Raw genomic sequence first — 26861 nt, forward strand, 5'->3', positions numbered from 1 at the left:
CAAACTGGGGTTTTTAGAGGCTCCCTCCACCATGAATTTGCCCAAACTGGGCTGTTTAGAGGCTCCCTCCACCATGAATTGGTCCAAATTGGGGTTTTTAGAGGCTCCCTCCACCATGAATTTGCCCAAACTAGGCTGGTTAGAGGCTCCCTCCACCATGAATTGGTCCAAACTGGGCTGGTTAGAGGCTCCCTCCACCATGAATTGGTCCAAATTGGGGTTTTTAGAGGCTCCCTCCACCATGAATTGGTCCAAACTGGGCTGTTTAGAGGCTCCCTCCACCATGAATTGGTCCAAACTGGGGTTTTTAGAGGCTCCCTCCACCATGAATTTGCCCAAACTGGGCTGTTTAGAGGCTCCCTCCAGCATGAATTGGTCCAAACTGGGGTTTTTAGAGGCTCCCTCCACCATGAATTGGTCCAAACTGGGGTTTTTAGAGGCTCCCTCCACCATGAATTGGTCCAAACTGGGGTTTTTAGAGGCTCCCTCCACCATGAATTGGTCCAAACTGGGCTGGTTAGAGGCTCCCTCCACCATGAATTTGCCCAAACTGGGCTGTTTAGAGGCTCCCTCCACCATGAATTGGTCCAAACTGGGCTGGTTAGAGGCTCCCTCCACCATGAATTGGTCCAAACTGGGTTTTTTAGAGGCTCCCTCCACCATGAATTGGTCCAAACTGGGGTTTTTAGAGGCTCCCTCCACCATGAATTGGTCCAAACTGGGGTTTTTAGAGGCTCCCTCCACCATGAATTGGTCCAAACTGGGGTTTTTAGAGGCTCCCTCCACCATGAATTTGCCCAAACTGGGCTGTTTAGAGGCTCCCTCCACCATGAATTGGTCCAAACTGGGTTTTTTAGAGGCTCCCTCCACCATGAATTGGTCCAAACTGGGGTTTTTAGAGGCTCCCTCCACCATGAATTGGTCCAAACTGGGGTTTTTAGAGGCTCCCTCCACCATGAATTTGCCCAAACTGGGCTGTTTAGAGGCTCCCTCCACCATGAATTGGTCCAAATTGGGGTTTTTAGAGGCTCCCTCCACCATGAATTTGCCCAAACTGGGCTGGTTAGAGGCTCCCTCCACCATGAATTGGTCCAAACTGGGGTTTTTAGAGGCTCCCTCCACCATGAATTGGTCCAAATTGGGGTTTTTAGAGGCTCCCTCCACCATGAATTGGTCCAAACTGGGCTGTTTAGAGGCTCCCTCCACCATGAATTGGTCCAAACTGGGTTTTTTAGAGGCTCCCTCCACCATGAATTGGTCCAAACTGGGGTTTTTAGAGGCTCCCTCCACCATGAATTGGTCCAAACTGGGGTTTTTAGAGGCTCCCTCCACCATGAATTTGCCCAAACTGGGCTGTTTAGAGGCTCCCTCCACCATGAATTGGTCCAAATTGGGGTTTTTAGAGGCTCCCTCCACCATGAATTTGCCCAAACTGGGCTGGTTAGAGGCTCCCTCCACCATGAATTGGTCCAAACTGGGCTGGTTAGAGGCTCCCTCCACCATGAATTGGTCCAAATTGGGGTTTTTAGAGGCTCCCTCCACCATGAATTGGTCCAAACTGGGCTGTTTAGAGGCTCCCTCCACCATGAATTGGTCCAAATTGGGGTTTTTAGAGGCTCCCTCCACCATGAATTTGCCCAAACTGGGCTGTTTAGAGGCTCCCTCCAGCATGAATTGGTCCAAACTGGGGTTTTTAGAGGCTCCCTCCACCATGAATTGGTCCAAACTGGGGTTTTTAGAGGCTCCCTCCACCATGAATTGGTCCAAACTGGGGTTTTTAGAGGCTCCCTCCACCATGAATTGGTCCAAACTGGGCTGGTTAGAGGCTCCCTCCACCATGAATTTGCCCAAACTGGGCTGTTTAGAGGCTCCCTCCACCATGAATTGGTCCAAACTGGGCTGGTTAGAGGCTCCCTCCACCATGAATTGGTCCAAACTGGGTTTTTTAGAGGCTCCCTCCACCATGAATTGGTCCAAACTGGGGTTTTTAGAGGCTCCCTCCACCATGAATTGGTCCAAACTGGGGTTTTTAGAGGCTCCCTCCACCATGAATTGGTCCAAACTGGGGTTTTTAGAGGCTCCCTCCACCATGAATTTGCCCAAACTGGGCTGTTTAGAGGCTCCCTCCACCATGAATTGGTCCAAACTGGGTTTTTTTAGAGGCTCCCTCCACCATGAATTGGTCCAAACTGGGGTTTTTAGAGGCTCCCTCCACCATGAATTGGTCCAAACTGGGGTTTTTAGAGGCTCCCTTCACCATGAATTTGCCCAAACTGGGCTGTTTAGAGGCTCCCTCCACCATGAATTGGTCCAAATTGGGGTTTTTAGAGGCTCCCTCCACCATGAATTTGCCCAAACTGGGCTGGTTAGAGGCTCCCTCCACCATGAATTGGTCCAAACTGGGCTGGTTAGAGGCTCCCTCCACCATGAATTGGTCCAAATTGGGGTTTTTAGAGGCTCCCTCCACCATGAATTGGTCCAAACTGGGCTGTTTAGAGGCTCCCTCCACCATGAATTGGTCCAAACTGGGGTTTTTAGAGGCTCCCTCCACCATGAATTGGTCCAAACTGGGCTGGTTAGAGGCTCCCTCCACCATGAATTGGTCCAAACTGGGTTTTTTAGAGGCTCCCTCCACCATGAATTGGTCCAAACTGGGGTTTTTAGAGGCTCCCTCCACCATGAATTTGCCCAAACTGGGCTGTTTAGAGGCTCCCTCCACCATGAATTGGTCCAAATTGGGGTTTTTAGAGGCTCCCTCCACCATGAATTTGCCCAAACTGGGCTGTTTAGAGGCTCCCTCCACCATGAATTGGTCCAAACTGGGCTGGTTAGAGGCTCCCTCCACCATGAATTGGTCCAAATTGGGGTTTTTAGAGGCTCCCTCCACCATGAATTGGTCCAAACTGGGCTGTTTAGAGGCTCCTTCCACCCTGCTTTCCCACAACTCTGCTGGTTAGAGGCTCCCTCCACCATGAATTGGTCCAAACTGGGCTGTTTAGAGGCTCCCTCCACCATGAATTGGTCCAAACTGGGTTTTTTAGAGGCTCCCTCCACCATGAATTGGTCCAAACTGGGGTTTTTAGAGGCTCCCTCCACCATGAATTGGTCCAAACTGGGGTTTTTAGAGGCTCCCTCCACCATGAATTTGCCCAAACTGGGCTGGTTAGAGGCTCCCTCCACCATGAATTGGTCCAAACTGGGGTTTTTAGAGGCTCCCTCCACCATGAATTGGTCCAAATTGGGGTTTTTAGAGGCTCCCTCCACCATGAATTGGTCCAAACTGGGCTGTTTAGAGGCTCCCTCCACCATGAATTGGTCCAAACTGGGTTTTTTAGAGGCTCCCTCCACCATGAATTGGTCCAAACTGGGGTTTTTAGAGGCTCCCTCCACCATGAATTGGTCCAAACTGGGGTTTTTAGAGGCTCCCTCCACCATGAATTTGCCCAAACTGGGCTGTTTAGAGGCTCCCTCCACCATGAATTGGTCCAAATTGGGGTTTTTAGAGGCTCCCTCCACCATGAATTTGCCCAAACTGGGCTGGTTAGAGGCTCCCTCCACCATGAATTGGTCCAAACTGGGCTGGTTAGAGGCTCCCTCCACCATGAATTGGTCCAAATTGGGGTTTTTAGAGGCTCCCTCCACCATGAATTGGTCCAAACTGGGCTGTTTAGAGGCTCCCTCCACCATGAATTGGTCCAAACTGGGGTTTTTAGAGGCTCCCTCCACCATGAATTGGTCCAAACTGGGCTGGTTAGAGGCTCCCTCCACCATGAATTGGTCCAAACTGGGTTTTTTAGAGGCTCCCTCCACCATGAATTGGTCCAAACTGGGGTTTTTAGAGGCTCCCTCCACCATGAATTTGCCCAAACTGGGCTGTTTAGAGGCTCCCTCCACCATGAATTGGTCCAAATTGGGGTTTTTAGAGGCTCCCTCCACCATGAATTTGCCCAAACTGGGCTGTTTAGAGGCTCCCTCCACCATGAATTGGTCCAAACTGGGCTGGTTAGAGGCTCCCTCCACCATGAATTGGTCCAAATTGGGGTTTTTAGAGGCTCCCTCCACCATGAATTGGTCCAAACTGGGCTGTTTAGAGGCTCCTTCCACCCTGCTTTCCCACAACTCTGCTGGTTAGAGGCTCCCTCCACCATGAATTGGTCCAAACTGGGCTGGTTAGAGGCTCCCTCCACCATGAATTGGTCCAAATTGGGGTTTTTAGAGGCTCCCTCCACCATGAATTGGTCCAAACTGGGCTGTTTAGAGGCTCCTTCCACCCTGCTTTCCCACAACTCTGCTGGTTAGAGGCTCCCTCCACCATGAATTGGTCCAAACTGGGTTTTTTAGAGGCTCCCTCCACCATGAATTGGTCCAAACTGGGGTTTTTAGAGGCTCCCTCCACCATGAATTGGTCCAAACTGGGGTTTTTAGAGGCTCCCTCCACCATGAATTTGCCCAAACTCTGCTGGTTAGAGGCTCAATCCACCCTGATTTTTAAAACAAATGTTGGTGCCAACCTCAACTTACTACAAGGGCCAAATTCACTGCTGGTGACAAGCTCTGCTCACTGCAAGTGCCAAATACACATGTTTCAAGGTGTTTTCCTACTGTCAGAGATGTGGTATTGAGTGTGTAAAGTGTGTAGTTGTTAGGCTGTGATGTTGGGGTAATAGAGGGTCTTTGGTGTGTTAGATGCCCCCAGACATGCTTCCCCTGCTGTCCCAGTGTCATTCCAGAGGTGTTGGCATCATTTCCTGGGGTGTCATAGTGGACTTGGTGACCCTCCAGACACGGATTTGGGTTTCCCCCTTAACAAGTATATGTTCCCCATAGACTATAATGGGGTTCGAAACCCGTTCGAACACACGAACAGTGAGCGGCTGTTCGATTCGAATTTCGAACCTCGAACATTTTAGTGTTCGCTCATCTCTAATCACTGTATGTGTGAATTTTTGCTTATTCTTTTAGTTTATACCATTCACTGCTCTTAGGCAACTTTTTGCAGACCACATTAAACCCCTATAAGACTAAAGCCCCACGGGACATAAATACTAGCAAATCCCATGCCCACTTTTCGGTAAAAACCGTGGTGCAGACACGCTGCAATTTCCAAAACGACATGGTTTTGGAAATCGCTGCATGTCGATTATACCTATGGAAACAACAGTGCTTTCCACATAGGTATAATTGAAACAGAAAGTCTGCAGAAGAAACCTCTGCGAACTTTCTGTCTAAAGTGCTGCAGGAAGAACCATGATGTGTTGTTGCAGATTTTCCGGCAGCAATTTTTTTTGCTTTGGAACGCCCTGTGGGGCCTTATCCTAAAGCTTAGTATCAGAAAATAATGAAGAAATTATTTAGAAATTATTGAACACAGAATTTAAAAAGTTGAAAAAGTTGGTAGAGCATTAAAGTACATGAACCCAGCTCTCTGAATCCACACCATGTCAATTTATGTTGCTTGTTTTCACCCTGGATTTCATCTTTTGCAATGCATAGGGTAAAAATTGCTGCAAATCTGCACTAAAACTTAGTATTTAAAACATGTGGATCTTGCCATGAATGTTTGTGTTGCAAATTATGTCCCATGCGAACATACGCCCCAATTGCTATGTATTAAAAAGCTTGAAATCTGCGGCTGAACATGCAGCAAAACCCACAGTGCAAGACTCTTTGAGCTACACGTTTTTCCTGCAATGTATGGGAGGGATTTGTTTAAAATACATCCACTACTCTTATGCCCTGTTCACATCTGCGTTGGTATTCCGTCCGGGGGAGTCTGCATGAGGACCCCCCCCGAACAGCATACTGAACGCAACTGTAAGCGGTGTGCCAGTGAAAGCACATGGACCCCATAGACTATAATGGGGTCCATGTACTGGCAACCACACGACCCCATCCGATTTCCGCGGGACATTCACGATTCCGGTGACATGTCCCGCGGTCCCGGTTGGAGGGAGGTATGTCCCGATTTCAACTCAGATCTGCGTCCAGAGGAGGGGAATGAGGAAAAGGTAAGTTTAATGTGGAACGTGAATCTGGGGGCAGATAAAGGAGAGGACGGCATGACACTGGGGGCAGAGATGGAGGGGACATGAATATGGGGGCAGAGATGTGGAGAGATGAATCTGGGGGCAGAGATGGGAGGACATGAATCTGGGGGCAGAGATCGGGGACATGAATCTGGGAGCAGAGATGGAGAGGACATGAATCTGGGGGCAGAGATGGGGGGACATGAATCTGGGGGAACAGATGGAGGGGACATGAATCTGGGGGCAGAGATGGAGGGACATGAATCTGGGGGCAGAGATGGAGGGGACATGAATCTGGGGGCAGAGATGGAGGGGACATGAATCTGGGGGCAGAGATGGAGGGGACATGAATCTGGGGGCAGAGATGGAGGGGACATGAATCTGGGGGCAGAGATGGAGGGGACATGAATCTGGGGACAGAGATGGAGGGGACATGAATCTGGGGGTAGAGATGTGGGGACATGAATCTGGGGCAGAGATGGAGGGGACATGAATCTGGGGGCAGAGATGGAGGGAAATGAATCTGGGGGCAGAGATGGAGGGACATGAAACTGGGGGCAGAGATGGGGGTACAAGAAACTGGAGGCAGAGTTGGGGGGACAGAAAACTGAGGGCAGAGGTGGGGGACATGAATCTAGGGACAGAGATGGAGGGACATGAAACTGGGGGCAGAGATGGAGGGGGGACATGAAACTGGGGGCAGATGAAGGGTGTATATGAAACTGGGGGAGAGATAGAGGGGGGACATATAATTTACGGGTGACTGTAGGAGGATTATACTGTGTGCGGGCACATGAAAAATTAATGAGTGGGCGGAGTCAACACAAAAGTGGGCGGGGCTAAATTTGTCCCTCTTTCGGTTCTTCAAAAGTTGGGAGGTATGCAGGGGTGCATGTGCTTTTACTGTACAGTGCTTGCAGTTGCATTTGGTATTACGTTTGGGGGGTACCTATGCAGTCTCCCCGAATGGAATACTGAACACAGATGTGAACGAAGGGTAACTCTGTACTTCTCAGTGGGTCTGCCGTCTGCGCTTCCACTGCAGCTACCCTACGGCAAACTCGCAACATGTGGCTTTAGCCTTAACATACATCATTACTCCTGGTACAATGCACAGATCATGTGTGATGTGTTATCTCACTGAGATGATTTTGTGTCATTACATTAGTGCTACTGCCAGACTGAGTAAGTAGCAAAAGCCGAGATCTGTGTCAATCCCATTACCCATAATTCGCAATAACGTGAGTTGTTTTAAGCATTAGTAAATGGGCACTTCAAGATAAGTGTCCTAATCTCCATAATAACCTGGAAGTTACGTGTTTTATCTCAAGGTCTCTGAATTTTTTATGTCTAAAGTAGCAGCAAACAGGAATTGTCACCTCCTGTTTCATGGTGTACAGATTCTGTCCTTGACCTTACTTTCTCCAGGTGCTTTCATACAAGAAGTCAGTCACTTGTGCTCTAATTTAGCTTTATCTCTGTGATGTGCTGTTTTAGAATATAGAGAACAATGGAAATCCAATCACCTGTAGTCCTACTGGCCAGCTGAAGCACTGAAGACCTCTCTTTGTAGTATCTGAAACACAGTGCTGCCCATGTAAGTGTGGCTGTGTCTGGTACTGCAGGTCAGCTCCACTATATAGTATTTTATAAATGCTGAACAGGCAATTAAAAACAGCTACTACATACTGAGCACACGATTAGCTAGAACTGATGGTTCACATGACACACTTCTATACAACACTCATTTGTTAGAAGGAAGAGAGAGAACTTTTTTTTGGACATCCGATTTAATGGGCACAATAACACTCAATATGTCAGTTACCATAGGGCATTTTACTATTATCATTATTAAATTAAATTTGGTGACAGATTTACTTTAAAGGGAGTTTGTCACCAGAGCACAGCATGTCAACTACGCTCTGCAGATAGATAGGTTAGGTTCACCAAGTCAAATAGTATTTTCCCAATGTGAATCGGTACCGCCATTGTGACTTACCTCTTTAGAGCAACAGCCACGCCCTCATTACTCGAAAGAGCTTATTTGCATGTTGATAAAAAAAAAGGATCTGTCAGAAACTTAAACACCAATTTCCAAGGAGAAAACACCCTATGATTCAGGTGGATAAAGAAGAAAAAAATACTATTCAGCTCACCATATGTCCAAAATAAATCAGTCCTGGAGAGCACGGCATACAGGTGGACTTGGACCCGTCTTGATGAAGATATTTGCAAAGATAAATGAAGCCAGCTACGTCCAGAGTAATGATGAAAAAATTCCGCAATAAATAAAATTTAACTTTTATTCCATCGTTTGAATAAAAAGGTTACAAAGCAACCATGGTGTAAAATCAAGTATACAAAAGCGACGAGCGTCCCGAAACGCATCGCTTTTGTATACTTGATTTTACACCATGGTTGCTTTGTAACCTTTTTATTCAAATGATGGAATAAAAGTTAAATTTTATTTATTGCAGAATTTTTTCATCATTACTCTGGACGTAGCTGGCTTCATTTATCTTTGCAAATATGATTCAGGTGACCTTAACCCATCAGTAAGCCATGACGAAGGAACTAGTAAGGTTCTGAAACGCGTAGCTGTCAAAACTTTCTACGCAAAGTATATTCTGTTTCATTACCTTTTGGTAGTCTGTTTAGTTTTTTTAACGGAATAATAAAAGTTAATTTTTAACCTACCGAAGGCGCTGGATATCTTCCAATTTTTTCCTAACCCATCTATGGCAGGGCTGGACTGATATGCTGGGTTCTGGTGACAGGCACCCTATAAGAAGTTAGTTCACTGTTTATACAGGGGGTTCCTCTTGATCCCCTGTTGTACCTGCTTAATTTACCCCCAAGAATGATCGACAAGAAGTCTGCCCGATTGTACCTCTGTACAGCAGCTAAGACTTTAATTGCCCTATGCTGAAGATCTGTGGCTCCCTTTATTCAGATAGTCACCTCCTTGCTAGGGTCAAGGATGTTCGCAATCTTGAATACCTGACCACCTCTCTCAATAGCACTGAACCCACCTTTGATGCCATCTGAGCCCCATGAAACACTAACTGTATATTGCAAAATTTATAACTTCCCTGCAGTCCCCCCCTTCTCATCCTTTTCCGTTCCCTGATTCCTCCCCACTTGTGTCTTTTGTCTGATTGTCTTATTGATGGTTCCTTATCACCTATTTATTGCTATATCCACTTGAATTTATTGTGTAACATATTACATGCCTTTTTTCTCCACCCCAGTTCACACAAAACTGAAAATTTAGCATTTGATATAGTTTCCTTTGATGACTTATCTACACAGACAATACTTGCCTTGCATTTTTAGGCGGTGTGAAGCAAAATACAGTAGTTTCTTCTAATGGACACATACTCAGGAATAGTCTCCATGAGCCATTGACTCTTTTGAGGGTCAATCACGTTTTCTTGGGACCAAACATATTCTACAGATCTTCCTGAAGACTGGTGGTTGTTTCCTCATAAAACACTCCATTTCATTGTACACCAAGTACCCGATGTATCTAAAAGTATTCTTCTGCTAGGCAGTCAATATTTCTTTTTGATGCTTTCTTAATCCTTGCCTACTTGTTGCAGCTCCAGAACCTGAATGATTTCCTTAGCAGGCTCTGTTATGGATCACTCAGGACTCCATCAGAGCCGTATCATTACACATACACATACACACTCGACTCTCATCACCACCTCCCATTTTCTGTTCAAGCTAAGGTTACCCTTCGTTCACATCTGCATTCAGATTCACAACTGCAAGTGGTGTGCAGTAAATGCACACGGACCCCATAGACTATAATGGGGTCCGTGTGCTGGTCGCATGCTGCCCACACGAATCATGTGGACAGGAAAGTAGATTGTGAACTACTTTCCTGTCTGCACGATCCCTGAGGAGATCTGGCTGCAAGCACACGAACCCCATTATAGTCTATGGGGTCCGTCTGCTTTCACTGGCACGCCACTTGCAGTTGCGTTCGGTATTCCACCATTCGGGGGGGGGGTCCTCATGCGGACTCCCCCGGATGGAATAAGAACGTAGATGTGAACGAGGACTTACTCCAAACTAAAATTTTCTTCTTCTGTATTGTGGGTCCAGAAACCCTGCAAAGAGAAAACCTTTTAAAGGCCAATAATTATCCCATCACATACTGGAATGTTTATTGACAACCTTCATATTTTTATGTGTGAATTCACCAGTTCTCCAATGAAAAATGATCTGAAAGATTAAATAGGAATCAAGACATTTCTTGTACTCTACAACATTTTCTTTTCTTGAACAGATCTTAGTAAAGGGTGTAATAAATCTCAGTCAGTGCAGGGTGACTGCACAGAGGTAATGGATGGCACGCTATAGGATTAGCTTGTGAGCTGCAAACAGTGGGCAGAGAAAATGCCACTACCGTTACTACCTCAGTATTTACACCACTGGCTAAGCGGCTGCCATAGCCACCGGATCGCCACTGTATTATATAGTGGAGAACTGATATCAATGATCGTGATTAGCCACATAAACTCCCCTCTGGTGCCTTAGTCAAAGCTGATCTGGGGGCCATTTTTCCAGTGGTGTATTGAAGGCATTTTACTGTCGATTGCCAGGAATGAGATCCATCTGTTACTATGACAGCCAGAAGCCTCCAGACATGGATGAGTTAGTCTTGGGGCAGCCAGGCCCACTGCTCAGGACAGCTCTTTAAATGCAGGGCTGTCCCAATGTCCCTGCTACCATAGGGCGTGATGCAAGTGCACCATCCTATGGTTAAAGCAGCCTTATCCTACTTTTCAATGTGATTTTGTTCACTTACTTTGGCGAAGGAATCACAGGGCAACATGGCAATCTTTGGTCGCGAGACAGTAGTTACTGCTATATATCTGTAGACTACAGTGAGACTTGTTGTAATACTAATGAAGCAGCCCAGTGGAGGAATCCCAGGAATCTGGGAGTAGTAGGTGTTGGTCACAGTGGCCATATAACATTACCCTCATTAATGTATCTTGTGCTTATCTCCATACTGCATGTTTTCTGTGCAGCCTGCACCCCACTTTCTCAAAGTAAATGATGCTGGAAATCTATGCCAGCTATGAGCCATTGTAGATCTCTCTGCGGGTGACCAGTCCAGCGGAGGGTGCAACATTATAAATGAGGAGTGCCCTCTGCCAGTGAATTGATTATGAAGGCTGGCATTAAAATCTGCCACCAAATGACTTCTCTCTCCACCAAAGACTCCTACATAAGGGTTGTACCATCAACTATGCCCTTAGCATAGATACACTTTACGCATATATAACACAAATGCTCTTTTTTCTGCAGGCAGATATATGTCCAAGCTTTTTGTAATGTTCCTTGTGGGATTCCACGCTAGTGATTGATGTACTAAAGAATGCAATGAGGTGCAGGCGAGCTAATGCTAGAGCTGAAATCAATTGGTAGCGCTAGAAATATTCTCAGTTTAGCTGAGGCCTATATCTGAGCACATTCTGCATCCTCAACAAGTTATTTTCATTTGCAAGTACAAATCTGGATATATTCCATTAGTATAATGCACCACACAGACTGTGCTAAGTACCACATCAGACGGATGTGATTCATTTTACTTCTCATTTTTCCAGATCAGTATGATAAATGTGTATATTCAGGCAGAGCTGGAGAGCACAACAAGACTGCAGATGTAATAAAGCACAGTTACATCAAGTCTATGGGTGTGTATACTTGATCAGCTCTTTAAAGTGTAACAGTTCGATGCGATTTTGTTATTTTTCAATATTCACCATAATAGTGGAACCTATAGTGCTTTACCTGGTCTGTGCTTACTACCTAGGGGGCATAGTTTGAGGGCCATAGCAAAAAAGCGCTATGGGAAAAACCGCTGCGGGTATTTTTCTGCAATGTGTGGATGAGATTCACTAGAACTGTAAAACGCTGTGGTTTTTGCCATGATGTCTTCACTACAGCCAAACCGCGGTGTCTACGCCACATGGGGGCAAGGCCTAAAGCTAAGGCCCCACATAGCAGGCTGCAGCGAAAAATCGCTACAAGAAAAACTGCACTGGAAATATATCGTGGATTTTCACACAGCGCTTTTCACGGAAAGTGCAGTTTTCCTCTGTAAACTTTCTACTTCAATTGTGTCAGGAAACCACCGGCATTTCCGTAGGTATAATTGATTTTCAAAAATGCAATGTTTATAGGCAATGGGGAGCCATATCATCTGAAAAATGGAGCATATAGCTAAAGCAATGTATCACAAGCAGTTAACCCACTGCAAAGTACAGTATAGGTGTACTATATGAGATGTTAACAAATCCCATCTACACACTGCTGAAGCAACCTCTTGATGTTGTGATGTACAGGGGATTCAGAAGCTCTGGTTTCTTTCCCAAAAGCAGTCTTTATTGCAGTAGACAAGCTTAAAGGTACAGGTAGTGCTGCTCAGCAACTCAGCATGTCAAAACAAACAAATGAAAATAAAGACCTACGCCTCTCCGGCGGCTTACTAAACGAGTTATTCCCTCACTAACCAGGGGTTCAACCTACTGCTGACCTCCGAACAAACAAGGTTCGCAAGTAAACAAGGGGTGCACATACCCAGCCCTTTAACAGCGTCCGTGCCCACCTGTGCTACTTACAAAGCCCTGCTGGTCGGTTTCCCAAGTCCGGAGTGGATGGCCCTGCAGGACTGGCCCGAACTTTTACTCCAGTCCAGGACCTACAAGCTAAACGCCTGTGCATACTGCAACAGTCTTGGGGAAAAATAGCGGTTCTCCCACACTGTACCTCTCTCCACTTCACAATGTGTAGAGCCATTTTTTAGAGAATTGACAGAATAAAAGTTATGTTTTAGCACACCTTACTTACTCCTTCCAATGAACACGTTTTATTTCTGAGTAACTAATCCCACAGTGAATTCATTGTACTTCTATTACAAACTGCTTAGTGCAGCCTGTAATACAAGTATATAGAAGTGAAGCCTTGGAACCTTCATTCAGTTCCTATCTGTCATAGTAACAAATTGTCACCCCAAGACACCACTGAGAAAATGGCGCTTCTGTCATCTTTGACTGAAATGCTAACAAGGTTAATGCCTTCCATGTTTAAAGACCCAATATCCACCGAACTATTATGGAGGATGTTAGGAAAGTGTTAAAGCTAAAGCCTACTTCACCCACACTGACAACATTGAATCCTCTCAAGGAGTGTGAGTGAGTAGCAGGCTGAGAAAAATTGCCTATGGACCAGTGTAGAGATATAAGGCTGGGGCCCCACATTTTTGTTGTTGCAGATTTTGCTGTGTTTTTTAAGCCAAATATCAGTGATTACGGGCTATTTACATGACCATTATTCTGACCATCAAAATATAGGTCATGTCCCACTTTCCCATTTTTTATGGTTCCCTCCATACATTAAGTCTGTTGGGGATCCATTAACACGGGTGCCCCTCGAGTGTCAGGCGGCTGTGAAAAATTGACTTTTCTTACAGCCATTTTGCACCTCTTTCGTGTGAATCTTAGCCTAAAGGAATTATTTTGACCTAAATAAGCTGGACAGCGATGGCTACAGGACAATGATCTTTGTGTTTGTACACAACTGACTTTTTTTTATCCAAACTAACAGTCACATTAAAATTGCAAAAAACTGCAAGAAAATATAACTTTTTATTGCAGATTTTAAATTTGCATCTTAATGATCATTTTAACCCTTTAGGCTAAAGCCCTACATTGCGGAAAAGCTCCTTTTTTGTAGAAAATTTCATTGCATTTTTTTAACTTAAGCAAATCCAGGTACAGATTGACCAGAGGGTAGAAGTATAAGGCCGGGGCCCCATGGGACAATTCACAGCTATAAAGCGCTGCGGGAAAAACCGCGGAGGGAACGCATCGCGGTTTTTCCCATAGCGCTTTGAACGAGAAGGTTTGCAGAGTTTTTCACACTCAGTTTTTTTAAACATAATTGCCCCCCTATCGGGCAGTTTAATTATTGATGTTGAACATATGATAACATGTATGGCCAACTACTAATATCAAATCTCACAACTAGCAGCAAGCTAATAGTAGTGTGTATACAAATCCTCAGGGTCCATGTCACGTTGTAATTCTTGCATATGACTGGCAATTGAACAGGATCACATGGGAATTTTCTTTGTTGTAGCAGGTTGTCAGTGACAACCATCCATTGTACCACTCTGGAGCTGCACTGCATAGATATACATGTGAGCAGGCGTCCTATGTCTTACACAATAGAAACATAACTTCAGTCGCCCAGGATACCAGCTTTACAATATGAATTGATTCAGACTTTTTATTTTTTAACTCTTTCCAAGTCAGATAATGTTCTCTCAGAAAATACATTTTCTCTTTGCCGTCTAGCAACTTTAATATCATTGCGATGGTAATGATAACTCATAGTCCACATAAGACAATGGGGTCCCTGCAGGTTCTGGGTGGTCATCACCTCCTCCACCCAGAGGAGTCCAGAGCTTATTGATCACCCACCATCCTCATCCCTCATAGAAGAGAAAGAGTGCATTGTGGAGATACATATGGCCCAAAGAACTATGCTCATAGGCCTTTATAGTACATACAAATTGTTGTGGAAACGTGGTTTAACGCCTTAAGGCTACGGCTCCACGTTGTGGAAACGCTGCGTTTTACAGTACCAGCAAAGTGAATGAGATTCTGGTTAATCCTATCCCAACATTTTGGGAAAAGTCTCTGCAGAAAAGCTGCATTTTCAAAAACGCATGCACTTTTGAAAAACACAGCATGTCAATTTTACCTATAAATTTAATAAGGCAAGAAAAACCACTGAGAAAAACGCAATGAAAAACGCTGCAGAAAACAATGCAATACGTTTCTGCTGGTTTTTCCACAGTGTTTTTTTTTTTACGTGGGGCCTTAGTCTTAGGACACTGCCTCATATTTCAAAACTGCTATCTCTGCTTTCTAATTGTCATTAAATTGATTTGAATGGAGGTAAAATGTAGACATTTAATTTTTTCAATAATATGTTCAAAACTGAAATGTACACATTTATAAGAAGTTAAAGGAGACAATGCATCCCACACTTTATGTAATTTCTCCTGAGCACAGAAATACCCAACTGTTGTTTGTGCACATGGTGGGTCGCTGAAGGAGCGCCATTGAACTTTTGAAGGGCAGAATTTAGTTGGAATGGTTTTCAGGCACCATGATGTGGAGTCCCTTAGATGCAAAAAAACAATGGAAACCCACATCAATGATCTCATTTTAGACATTGCACCCCTCAAGGAATTTATCAAGCAGTAAAGTGATCTTAGTTTGTAAAGTTCACCCTTCTATAATTTATCAAGGGCTATCACCAAACACCTCAATAGGACAACTTGCTAAATATAAACTAGCAGGTGCGATAGAATCAGCCATCTGGGTCCAGGGCCAAGCGACAGCGACATGGGCATTACTACCAGGATGCAAGACATAGCAGCTACTATGGGAACCTTAAACTATGGGGCCCCATTTTTTCTGAGACTTAAGGTACAATCAGTGCTACGGTAAGTATGATGATGGAAGAGGAAGTGGAAAAAATGAATGTAAATCCATTACTTTATATCATTCTAATTATTTTCTTCATATACTGTATACTTTTCATACACTTTCAACTTCTGAACTTGCTGCTTAAGGTGGTCATGGTAGAGTGTGGCCACCATGCAAGTTTTGCAGTGGGATCCCATGGTTACTTGTTATGGCCCTGTAGCCTTTTGGGCATCTCAGGTCATATTCTTGTATATTAGTATAGGGCCAGGATATTTGGTGTCGAAAAGAAGCTGGTGGTGATTGTACAGATGAGGACATTTCTTGGTATTGAGGTACATTTTAGACATGAAATTGTGATGAGTGACTATCTGCCCCACCAACAAAAGGAAGAGTGAGGTAACAAGATGAATGGGTGTGAAGGAGGATTTTATCTGCATCTGAATGTTTCCAATACTCCCCAATAGCTTCATTCTCCTATTGACTGTTGTTATGTCTGCTGGAGACGTTTTCCATCCTGAATAGAAGACACAGCAGAAGATCTGTCCTAAATCTTTGGTTGTGTGTTATGGCCAAAGTTGCCATGTAGTCGTAGACTTAATCAGTTTAGTATTACATCTCCATTCAGATTGGGTCAACAACCTTCAAATGGTGGAAAAAAATAAATAAGACTCAGTTACCATCTACAAACTTCTTTAAACTGAAGGGTCTTATAGAAGAGCATTAAATCTTTAATATAAAGTGGTCAAAATAATGTGGACATTTATGTTGTGAGTTAGAGGACTCTATACATAGAGTATAATAGAACTAAATCATGTCCAGTAGTCGGGTCAGGTTGGAAGATGTAGTGGGCTCTGTAGAGAGTAGCATAGTGTTATATTATGGTCATGTTGAAAGTTGTAGTTCTTTGTAAGCTTTTCATACTGCTCATTGAATGGGGAATGTTTGCTATTAATGTGCCAGAATTTTGGTGCAACGTGAGCCAAAAAACTGGCATACATGCCTTACACCACATTTACTAACATAAGCATTAGAGATGAGCGAACGGCGTTCGATCGAATTGATATTCGATCGAATATCAGGCCGTTCGAGGTGTTTGATTCCAATCGAACACCAGGTGGTGTTTGGGGTTTGTAGTACTGACACGCTCACCTTGGCTATTCCTTAGTACTACTAACACGCTCAGCTGGGCTATTACACTAAGGAATAGCCAAGCTGAGCGTGTTAGTAGTACTAAGGAATAGCCAAGCTGAGCGTGTAGGAGATGTAGGAGAGCTGGCAGATATGCAGCAGACTAACACGCTCAGCTTGGCTATTCCTTAGTACTACTAACGCGCTCAGCTCGGCTATTACACTAAGGAGTTAGTACAGGAGGAGTAGCTGGAGGGATGGTTGGGTGTAGTGCAGAGCTCTTTCATCTGTCCGGTGTAGCCGGGCTAACTGCACGGTCAGCTCTGCTAAATCTTGCTATAGAAATGCATTGACCAGCGTTGATTGGCCAGTCTATGGCATTCGGCCAATCAACGCTGATTCTGCCTGAGGAGGCGGAGTCTAAAATCAGACCAAAATGGAAACTGCTGTGGACCAATTTTAGAATCCGCCTCCTCAGGCAGAACCAGCATTGATTGGTCGAATCCCATAGACTGGCCAATCAATGCTGGTCAATGCATCCCTATGCGAAAAAGTCAGCTCCGGCATATCGCAAGCTGACAGGGGATCCCAACATAATAAAGGTATTTGATGCCCCCAGACATGCTTCCCGTGCTGTCCCAGTTGCTTTCCAGGGTGTTGGCATCAGTTCCTGGGGTGTAATAGTGGACTTGGTGACTCTCCTGAGTCAAATGGTAGGATACCCTGTAGCGAAGCATTTTCTCCCATAGACTATAATGGGGTTCGATATTCGATCGAATAGTCGAATATTGAGCGGCTATTCGAAATGAATATCGAATCTCAGACATTTTACTGTTCGCTCATCTCTAATAAGCATATTGTCCAACATGGGTTTATCACAAAATGGGTGATGCTTGGCAAAGGGGCAGTGCTTAACATGCAACATTGTGGCAGCAAAATTTTGGGTCCTTTCTTGTTAAAAACCCAACTAATAGGTGTTGTGAGGTTAGACCAGACAGTTCAAAAATATGCCTGGTTTATAACTCTGCATGAGCATAAATTTGGTGCATTTTAAAACCTTCTATTCCAAGTTTTCATTGTTTAAAACTTAGTATTAGTAAATCTGCCCAGTTATTTATATGTATATATTGAAGTATTCATAGCAGGAGGAGCACATCACTTCATCTCAGAGCTGAATAAATGAGGAGTACATAACAAAAGATTTCATCTTCATGGAAAATCTCTGCATTAAGTCAGTTACTTTACAGACATCTCTCATATTTATTAGACAGGACACTAAACATACATATTTATTAACATCAAGACTCATCTGTTTTGACATAAATAAAAGGAAGGGCACAAGAAATAAACCGTAAGCACTGAAATGCAAGCACAAGTCACAAAATAATAGAACACAAAGTATCACGATTATATACATTATATGATCAGTTCTGTACAATGGAGGCACGAAACACATAGCTCCTGGCCCAAACAGCGGATCAGTAGTCAAGACAAATCTGTATTGGTTATATCGCTTGCTCCTTGTTTATATCCATAGCCAGTGCAAGCCTCCCCCAAAGACAAATGAAAATGCAATTAAAAAATAACAATAACCCAAATAATATTAGAATAAAAATGTCACTATAGCACAGAATGATGTGTAAGTCCACACGATCCCAATATCAAAGCATGAAATACATTATTACTAGGGTTGAGCGATCGGGATGGGAAAAGATCGGATTCCGATTGGCAATTGAGTAAATTTCACGATCGCGATCGGAATTCCGATCCCGATCCTTTTAGGCGGGATCGAGGTCGGAGGTTATTTCCCACAATGCTTTGCTACTGGCCAAGCATTGTGGGAAAAGCTAACAATGTTAGCTACTAGAGATGAGCGAGTACTATTCGAAACTGCCGTTTCGAATAGCACGCTCCCATAGGAATGAATGGGTGCACCCGACACGCAGACTTTGCCGGCATCCTGCCGCTTAACCCCCTCAGATGTAGCAGAGCTTGAAATGCAGATGTAGCAGGGAGGAAACAGAATAGTATAGTCCACTCTCTCACTTGCAAGACTTCATAGAGCCGTGCGCGCCCTTGCCTCCCAGGTTAGTGTTACAGACCTAGGAAGAAGGCGGGGCTTGTGGCTTAGGAGAGTGTGGGCGGGTACTGGGAGGGGAGACGTGAGTGATGCACTCACGTCTCCCCGCCCTGTACCCGCCCACACTCTCCTAAACTGCAACAAGCCCCGCCTACTCCCACCATCTCTAACACTAGCCTAGGAAGGCGGGGGCACACACGGCGCTCTGCAGTCCTGTCAATGAGAGAGAAGGGGACCGAGAACAACAGGGAGCCGCAGCAGCAGCGATCTGTGCAGGTAAGTAAACACCAGGGGAACTAAGTGGCCAGAGATTTTTTTTTTAATCACTACACAGCGTGGAGTCTAAAAATTAAAGCGTTCAATTTTTGGACACCACGCTGTGTAGTGAATAGGATCGTTTTTAAAATCCGATCTTCATTTATTAAAAAAATCCCATTGAATTGCATTGGGATCGGCATTGGGATCGGGTTTGAATAGAAAATGATCGGAAATCGGATTTTAAAAACGATCCTGAAATCTCAAGATCAGCTCAACCCTAATTATTACATCTATGTAGTGTCTTGGAAAATATTTCAAGTGCAATTCCAGTCAGTACTAATTTTGAGAAAGTTTTGCTACATATATTCTCAGTGTCACTGTCATTTTTTTTCCCCCTTTAAGAAATTAATTGCTGAATACGTACACAAATTTAACTACTATAAAACTGTCCCTTTTCTATGAGAATAAACTACTGAAAATCCGCCTCCATGAATATAACTGCTGTAATACTACCCCTTATATACACTCATATAACTACTACAGCATAATGCTTTCCCTATGTACAACACTATAGCTACTATACTACTGTCTAAGTACATGAATATAACTACTATAATAATACCCTCTGTATACACTAATATAACTACTACAATAGAATACTCCTCTTTGTACAAGAATATAACTACTACAATACTGCATTGTATATAAAAATAGAACAACAATAATACTGCTCCCTATGTACAAGAATCTATAACTACAATGAAAAATGTGTCTTTACACAATGATATAACTACTAGAACACTGCTCCCTCTGTACAAGAATATAACTAATAAAATACTGCCCCTATGTGCAATACTATAACTACTATAATATTGTCTCCTATGTACAAGAAATGAATCACTAGTAAGGTTGAGCGATCGGGATCGGAAAAGATCGAATACCGATTGAGTAAATTTCACGATCGAGATCGGAATTCCGACCCGATCTTTTCCAGTGGGATCGAGATCGGAGGTTATCTCAAGATCGGCTCAACCCTAAAAGTGACTTTTCCCATAGAAAAGCATTGACTAGAGTTGAAGATCGGGATCGGAAAAGATCGGAAATCGGATTTTAAAATCGATCTTGAAATCTCAAGATCGGCTCAACCCTAATCACTAGTTTACTGCCCCATATGTGCAAAAATAAAATTACTAGTATATGGCCTCCTAACCTATATACAAATCTTAAACTTTAATACTGCTCCCTATGAAAAGAATATAACTACTATAATATTGGCCCTATGTACATTATTATATTGCTATTACCCCATGTCAAAGAATATAACTACTATAATACTGCCTCTATGTACAACAGCATAACTCCTATTAGTCGACTTTTGCCACAACTCCCATTCTGCAACCAAAGATTGCTGTGTTGCCCTGCACCACCTTCACTAATGTTAGGAAATGGAGTCACATTGCAACTTGAGAATGCAGCGACCGTCACAACAAATTTGAGCAATGTTTGACTTTTTTGTCACTAGATGTTGCAGCACCCTCCAGGTCGCAATGTGACTCCCTTCACTGAAATGAAGCAATCTTTGGTTACACGACTGGGAGTTGCAGCCAAGTCGCCATGTGGCCCTAGCCACATACAGAATTTTGCTTTGACTGGAATTGCACTCTTGTTGACAGCAAGGGACAGTGGTGTTGCACTTCAAGCTAGGTGTTTGGGGGAAGGGGTCACAGAAAAATCTATCGGGCAATTTCAACCTGATGTCCTATTATGGCTGCTGTATGGCTGTAGTTGTTACAAGACTACGACTCCTAGAATATAGACAGCTTTTAGGGAATGCTAGAAATTGTAGTTTTGTAACCAATGTAGGTTGGAGGCCAATGCCACACAGAGTGAGATAAGAATCACATCTCCATTTACAATATGTAATATATAATGGAATATGCATCCCACTGTGATATGATATTTTCGTTACTTTATTCCTCCCCAGTACAGCTATGTGTGCTCCTCTCCTCCCGCCCATATGCTTGCTGTTTGTTGTACCGAAATGGATTTCTTTCCGCTAGTATTTGCAGAGCGGATGCAGGAGGGTGCAGATCAGCAGTCCCAGTCTTACTCCATCAGCTGTTATTTACAGAGTCCTGACATTCACAGTAATGGATGGTTTGGTAAGGCAGATACAGCAGATCCTTATCACCATCTGTCCATACATTTCTGACAGAACATCTTCGCCTCTGGGTTTCTTGAGTTTACAGAAACAGAATCCTTTTTGGTTTACTTCACATCATTGACTGCAACATAAAAGCCTCATGAATAATATACAATAGAAATTTATTTCTACCACCCCCCTTACTCCTGGGTCAATATGGCACTTTCAAAAAGGCTCAGGTCTAGCAAATTCCATCATATCATGGAAGGACCGCTGAAAGGATTTCCTGGCAAAGAGACAACCAGTATGGCCTCTGATGCAGCCCTATGAGGGTTGTCAACCAGCTATTTTAGAGTCATGAATCTGTCTGGTTAAAAAGTTTGAAGACAACCCCTCTCCATAAACCCTATTAGGATAGACATTAACCGGGAAGAGGGAGCGGTCCATGCTACATATCCCTCTAAACCACTCTGGACCTGCCCGCTCCATTTCAGAGGAATAACCAGGGGGAGGGTTACATGAGTTGCAATTGTATTTAAAGAGAACCTTTCATGTCTGATGTGGCACATTATATACCGCTACAAAGCTGTCTGTTTAGCAGGTACGCAACGGTTCCAGAAATATTGGTGCTGTCATCACTGGGCCCCCCTTTATAGTACAAGTCTGTAGAAGAGTACTGTCAGGGGATGTTCCTCAATAACAAGCTCTGAGGCTAGCGCCTTTGACAGTGCAGTGATATTGATAACCAAAAATAACTAATATATCTCTGGCACCTGGGCACGTACCTGCAAAAATGAAAATGTACTGAATTCAGCAAACTGTTAGCTTTGCAGAGGTATAGAACATGCCAAATCTTAGAAGAAATGAAAGCTCCTCATTAGGTCTTAGAGGATCATGCCAGCATGTAGTACTAAAATTCTCCCACACTTCTAAGGGTTTTGTGAAGGTGGACTTGGGCTGAATTCAAACTTTAAAGGGGCTTATAGCTAACATATTGATGACTTATCTTTGGTCAGAAAAGACAACTGCAGATCAGTTCCCATTCACTTAACTAGGAGCTAAACTGGTGTGACTAAGTCCAGCCACTACACAGAGGACGGATCTGCTTCATTATCTGTGTACAGTATGTGCTGTTGGGAAAAGCTGATCAGTGGGGATGCCAGATGTCGGATCACTACTGATTTGATACCAATGACATATATTTAGGATTGGTCATCAGCACTTTTAGCCCAGCTACATAAATATATAAACACTGTAAATTTTTTTTACTTTTACTAGTATTGAGAAGTTGAGTGGTAACATCCTTGAAAGCCATTGATTGTCACCCAAAACCAATGGTATAACGTGGTATATTTATCATAGTAACTTTTGTCTTTTGGCCCTTTGGGCATCTGTTTTAATAGTGATGACCCAAACTCAATGTAAACAACAATAAATAATAAAAATATCAAGTCCAACATTTTCATAAAGACCAGTGCAACATATGTCAGGTAGAGTTCCTTCCGAGTAAAAACCACTGTAATGTGTCCTATATATTTATAATTCATGCTTCTATGAACGACATTCAAGACAACATAGGTTTTGCTGGTTAAAGTTTTGTGCAAAAGGTTTAATATATATTTTTTGGAGAGAAATTAGTTGAACTTCTGTAGATGGCTGATGTCTTAGAATGAGGACCACAAACATTAAGAAGACCATATGAGGTCAAATTATGGAAGTTCTGGATGAAGTCTTTTCCACATCTTCAGTATGGAGTCTCCCTGGTGATCTGGGTGGAGAATGTGTGATTGGTGCTAGAGATACTGTTGGATTTTCTGGTAAAACCTGGGTGCTTTTTCTTCCTTCTCCATGGTGAACATAAAAAACTGAGAGTGGAGACAAATATCTGTCGGAAGTTTGCAGATACCAAGTTGTAGAGTATTGGGTTGATAGTGGAGCTCACATAGAAGAGAACGTTGGTCAACATGTAGAAATAGTGGTAGAAGTCGTGCAGTTCACTGTGGATAACAAAAACTAGGTTACTACATATAAAACTACTACTAAATTACCTTGTAGGTGAATACCACCATAGTCAGACTCCACCTAAAAATCTAAACTCTGTTTGGGATGGCAGACCATTGTCTGAGGTCTTTGTTTAGGCAAACCTAGATAGGATTGGTTTCACTGCAGACAAGGCATATGTTTTGGACCCTCTAACTCTTAGGACTTAAGGGACCTCCACCACTCGGCTTCTTTGGTAGACCGGTTATAATTAGGGGCTTAGGAGAGAAGGCCTATAGCAAAATTTAAAAGTGCCCCAATGTTTAAAGGAATGGTTTGTACCAAGCCAGGTTTGACCCAAATATTGTATAAAATTTTAGAAAACCAAACAAACAGAGATTAATCTTGGATTAACTAAAATGCGACTATATTCTGGGGACACTACAGCCCAGCCATCCCATGGGCACAGGTGTCATGATGCTTGGCATGCCCAGGTCACCACTGAGACCAAATAACAGGCATCAGCTCTGACCCTGGGCCGATGATGTCACAGAACAGCCCAATACATCACCAGGAGAGCATCGGATGCTGTGAGGAAGCCCAAAAGAAGTAACGAAAGGTGAGTATGATTTTTTTTTTTTAGTTTTGTTTCAGCTCTCCTGGACCTCAATGTATTATACTCTGAGGTTTGAAGAGACCTTAAAGTATAATAAAATCACTTTCACACTGAGATAACTTTGGCTGTGTTTGCCTGAGATAGCTGGAAATTAGATAGGATCCTAGGAGCCCTAAGGGGGAGTTCACACGGTGTAAAGTGGCGCGCAATTTGGCACGTATACGCGTGTCAGCAGTTTGCGCACTCAAAAAGATCCCATTGATTTCAATGGGAGTTACGATCGTATACGGCTTGTAATTTTGCGCTCGTCAAAATGATGAGCGCAAAATTACGCGCCGTATTCGATCGTAACTCCCATTGAAATCCATGGGATCTTTTTGAGTGTGCAAACTGCTGACACGCGTATATGTGCCAGATTGCGTGCCAATTTACACCGTGTGAATTCCCCTTAGAGTGTTCTAGACCATGTTTTAAGCCAATTTTAGGGTCCATTCACATGGAGTAAACGCGCGCTTATTTTGGCAAAATACATGTGTAAAGAATACTCGTGTAAAAATAAGATTCCCATTGACTTCAATGACGTTACACGTGTATTTTGACGTGTGTAAAAAAATGTCATTGAAGTCAATGGGAGTCTTATTTTTACACGTGTATTTTTTACATGTGCATTTTGTCAAAATGAGGGCGCGTTTACTCCGTGTGAATGGACCCTAAAGCGTGGTTCAAACAAAACTTGATCGACCCAAAAAGAAACAAATCTCGAGAGGTTCATCCATCTCTAATCACCATAGATCAATGTAGATGATGAGGTTTGGATATGCTTAAGCTTTGGGTTTTGTTGTCCTAGTGCTAATACTAATGGCTGTTTTTTTTTTGTGATTTCTTCTAGTTGTACTCACTCTGTCCAAAGTTCCTCTGGCACGTAGCAGAACATTAGACGCCTCACATGATATGGAAGCCAGCAGACCACAAAGGCAATGACTACCACACCTGGGGAATAAAAAGAAGGACAGAATGAAGCATCCTAGATGGATAGCAAAATTTTATTCTACTTGCTTTAAAGCAGTGTTCTCTGGTTTGGCAAAACTACAATTTGTACCCTGCCCCGATAGTTACATAAAGTTGTAGTTTTGCCACTGGTTGGAGAGCAGTGCCCTAAACTATGTTGCCCCTAATACTTCCTTTGATTCTGCAACTTTTTTTTTTTTTTTACTTCCCTAGTCTTGAAGCTACATAATTTCATACATTATCTGCTAATATACAGTTAGGGCCAGAAATATTTGGACAGTGACACAAGTTTTGTTATTTTAGCTGTTTACTAAAACATGTTCAGAAATACAATTATATATATAATATGGGCTGAAAGTGCACACTCCCAGCTGCAATATGAGAGTTTCCACATCCAAATCGGAGAAAGGGTTTAGGAATCATAGCTCTGTAATGCATAGCCTCCTCTTTTTCAAGGGACCAAAAGTAATTGGACAATGGACTCTAAGGGCTGCAATTAACTCTGAAGGCGTCTCCCTCGTAAACCTGTAATCAATGAAGTAGTTAAAAGGTCTGGGGTTGATTCCAGGTGTGTGGTTTTGCATTTGGAAGCTGTTGCTGTGACCAGACAACATGCGGTCAAAGGAACTCTCAATTGAGGTGAAGCAGAACAAAAAATCCATCAGAGAGATAGCAGACATGCTTGGAGTAGCAAAATCAACAGTCGGGTACATTCTAAGAAAAAAGGAATTGACTGGTGAGCTTGGGAACTCAAAAAGGCCTGGGCGTCCACGGATGACAACAGTGGTGGATGATCGCCGCATACTTTCTTTGGTCAAGAAGAACCCGTTCACAACATCAACTGAAGTCCAGAACACTCTCAGTGCAGTAGGTGTATCTGTCTCTAAGTCAACAGTAAAGAGAAGACTCCATGAAAGTAAATACAAAGGGTTCACATCTAGATGCAAACCATTCATCAATTCCAAAAATAGACAGGCCAGAGTTAAATTTGCTGAAAAACACCTCAAGAAGCCAGCTCAGTTCTGGAAAAGTATTCTATGGACAGATGAGAAAAAGATCAACCTGTACCAGAATGATGGGAAGAAAAAAGTTTGGAGAAGAAAGGGAACGGCACATGATCCAAGGCACACCACATCCTCTGTAAAACATGGTGGAGGCAACGTGATGGCATGGGCATGCATGGCTTTCAATGGCACTGGGTCACTTGTGTTTATTGATGACATAACAGCAGACAAGAGTAGCCGGATGAATTCTGAAGTGTACAGGGATATACTTTCAGCCCAGATTCAGCCAAATGTTGCCAAGTTGATCGGACGGCGCTTCATAGTACAGATGGACAATGACCCCAAGCATACAGCCAAAGCTACCCAGGAGTTCATGAGTGCAAAAAAGTGGAACATTCTGCAATGGCCAAGTCAATCACCAGATCTTAACCCAATTGAGCATGCATTTCACTTGCTCAAATCCAGACTTAAGGTGGAAAGACCAACAAACAAGCAAGACCTGAAGGCTGCGGCTGTAAAGGCCTGGCAAAGCATTAAGAAGGAGGAAACCCAGCGTTTGGTGATGTCCATGGGTTCCAGACTTAAGGCAGTGATTGCCTCCAAAGGATTCGCAACAAAATATTGAAAAAAAATATATTTTGTTTGGGTTATGTTTATTTGTCCAATTACTTTTGAGCTCCTAAAATGTGGAGTGTTTGTAAAGAAATGTGTACAATTCCTACATTTTCTATCAGATATTTTTGTTCAACCCTTCAAATTAAATGTTACAATCTGCACTTGAATTCTGTTGTAGAGGTTTCATTTCAAAACCAATGTGGTGGCATGCAGAGCCCAACTCGCAAAAATTGTGTCACTGTCCAAATATTTCTGGCCCTAACTGTACTTTCCTGATTTAAAGAGGACCTTTCACCTCCTGGGGCACATGCGGTTTTATATACCGCTAGAAAGCCGACAGTGCGCCTAATTCACTTTCACGTTCTGTGCCCCCTGTGAAGAGCTATCGGTGTCGGTACCATAGCTCTTCACCATCTGAAGGACGTTTCTGACAGTCAGTCAAGAACTCCCTTCCTCACAGTAGCGCCTATTGCGCTGTACTG

General features: G+C 43.4%; 1 protein-coding gene across 1 annotated transcript in view; it reads right to left on the reverse strand.

Annotated features, from left to right (window-relative positions):
* Positions 1 to 22529: 22529 nt before the first annotated feature.
* NTSR1 (neurotensin receptor 1) overlaps positions 22530 to 26861 on the reverse strand; it is a 128936-nt gene continuing 124604 nt past the window's right edge. The window contains exons 3-4 of the mRNA XM_075277039.1: positions 24652 to 24742; positions 22530 to 23153 (exon numbers count right to left, since the gene is read on the reverse strand). Of these exons, the coding sequence (XP_075133140.1) occupies positions 22901 to 23153; positions 24652 to 24742 (344 nt within the window). The 3' untranslated portion in view covers positions 22530 to 22900. The remainder of the gene's footprint in view (positions 23154 to 24651; positions 24743 to 26861) is intronic.

This window comes from Leptodactylus fuscus, chromosome 6 (assembly GCF_031893055.1).
Source record: "Leptodactylus fuscus isolate aLepFus1 chromosome 6, aLepFus1.hap2, whole genome shotgun sequence".
In the NCBI taxonomy this organism is placed as follows: domain Eukaryota; kingdom Metazoa; phylum Chordata; class Amphibia; order Anura; family Leptodactylidae; genus Leptodactylus; species Leptodactylus fuscus.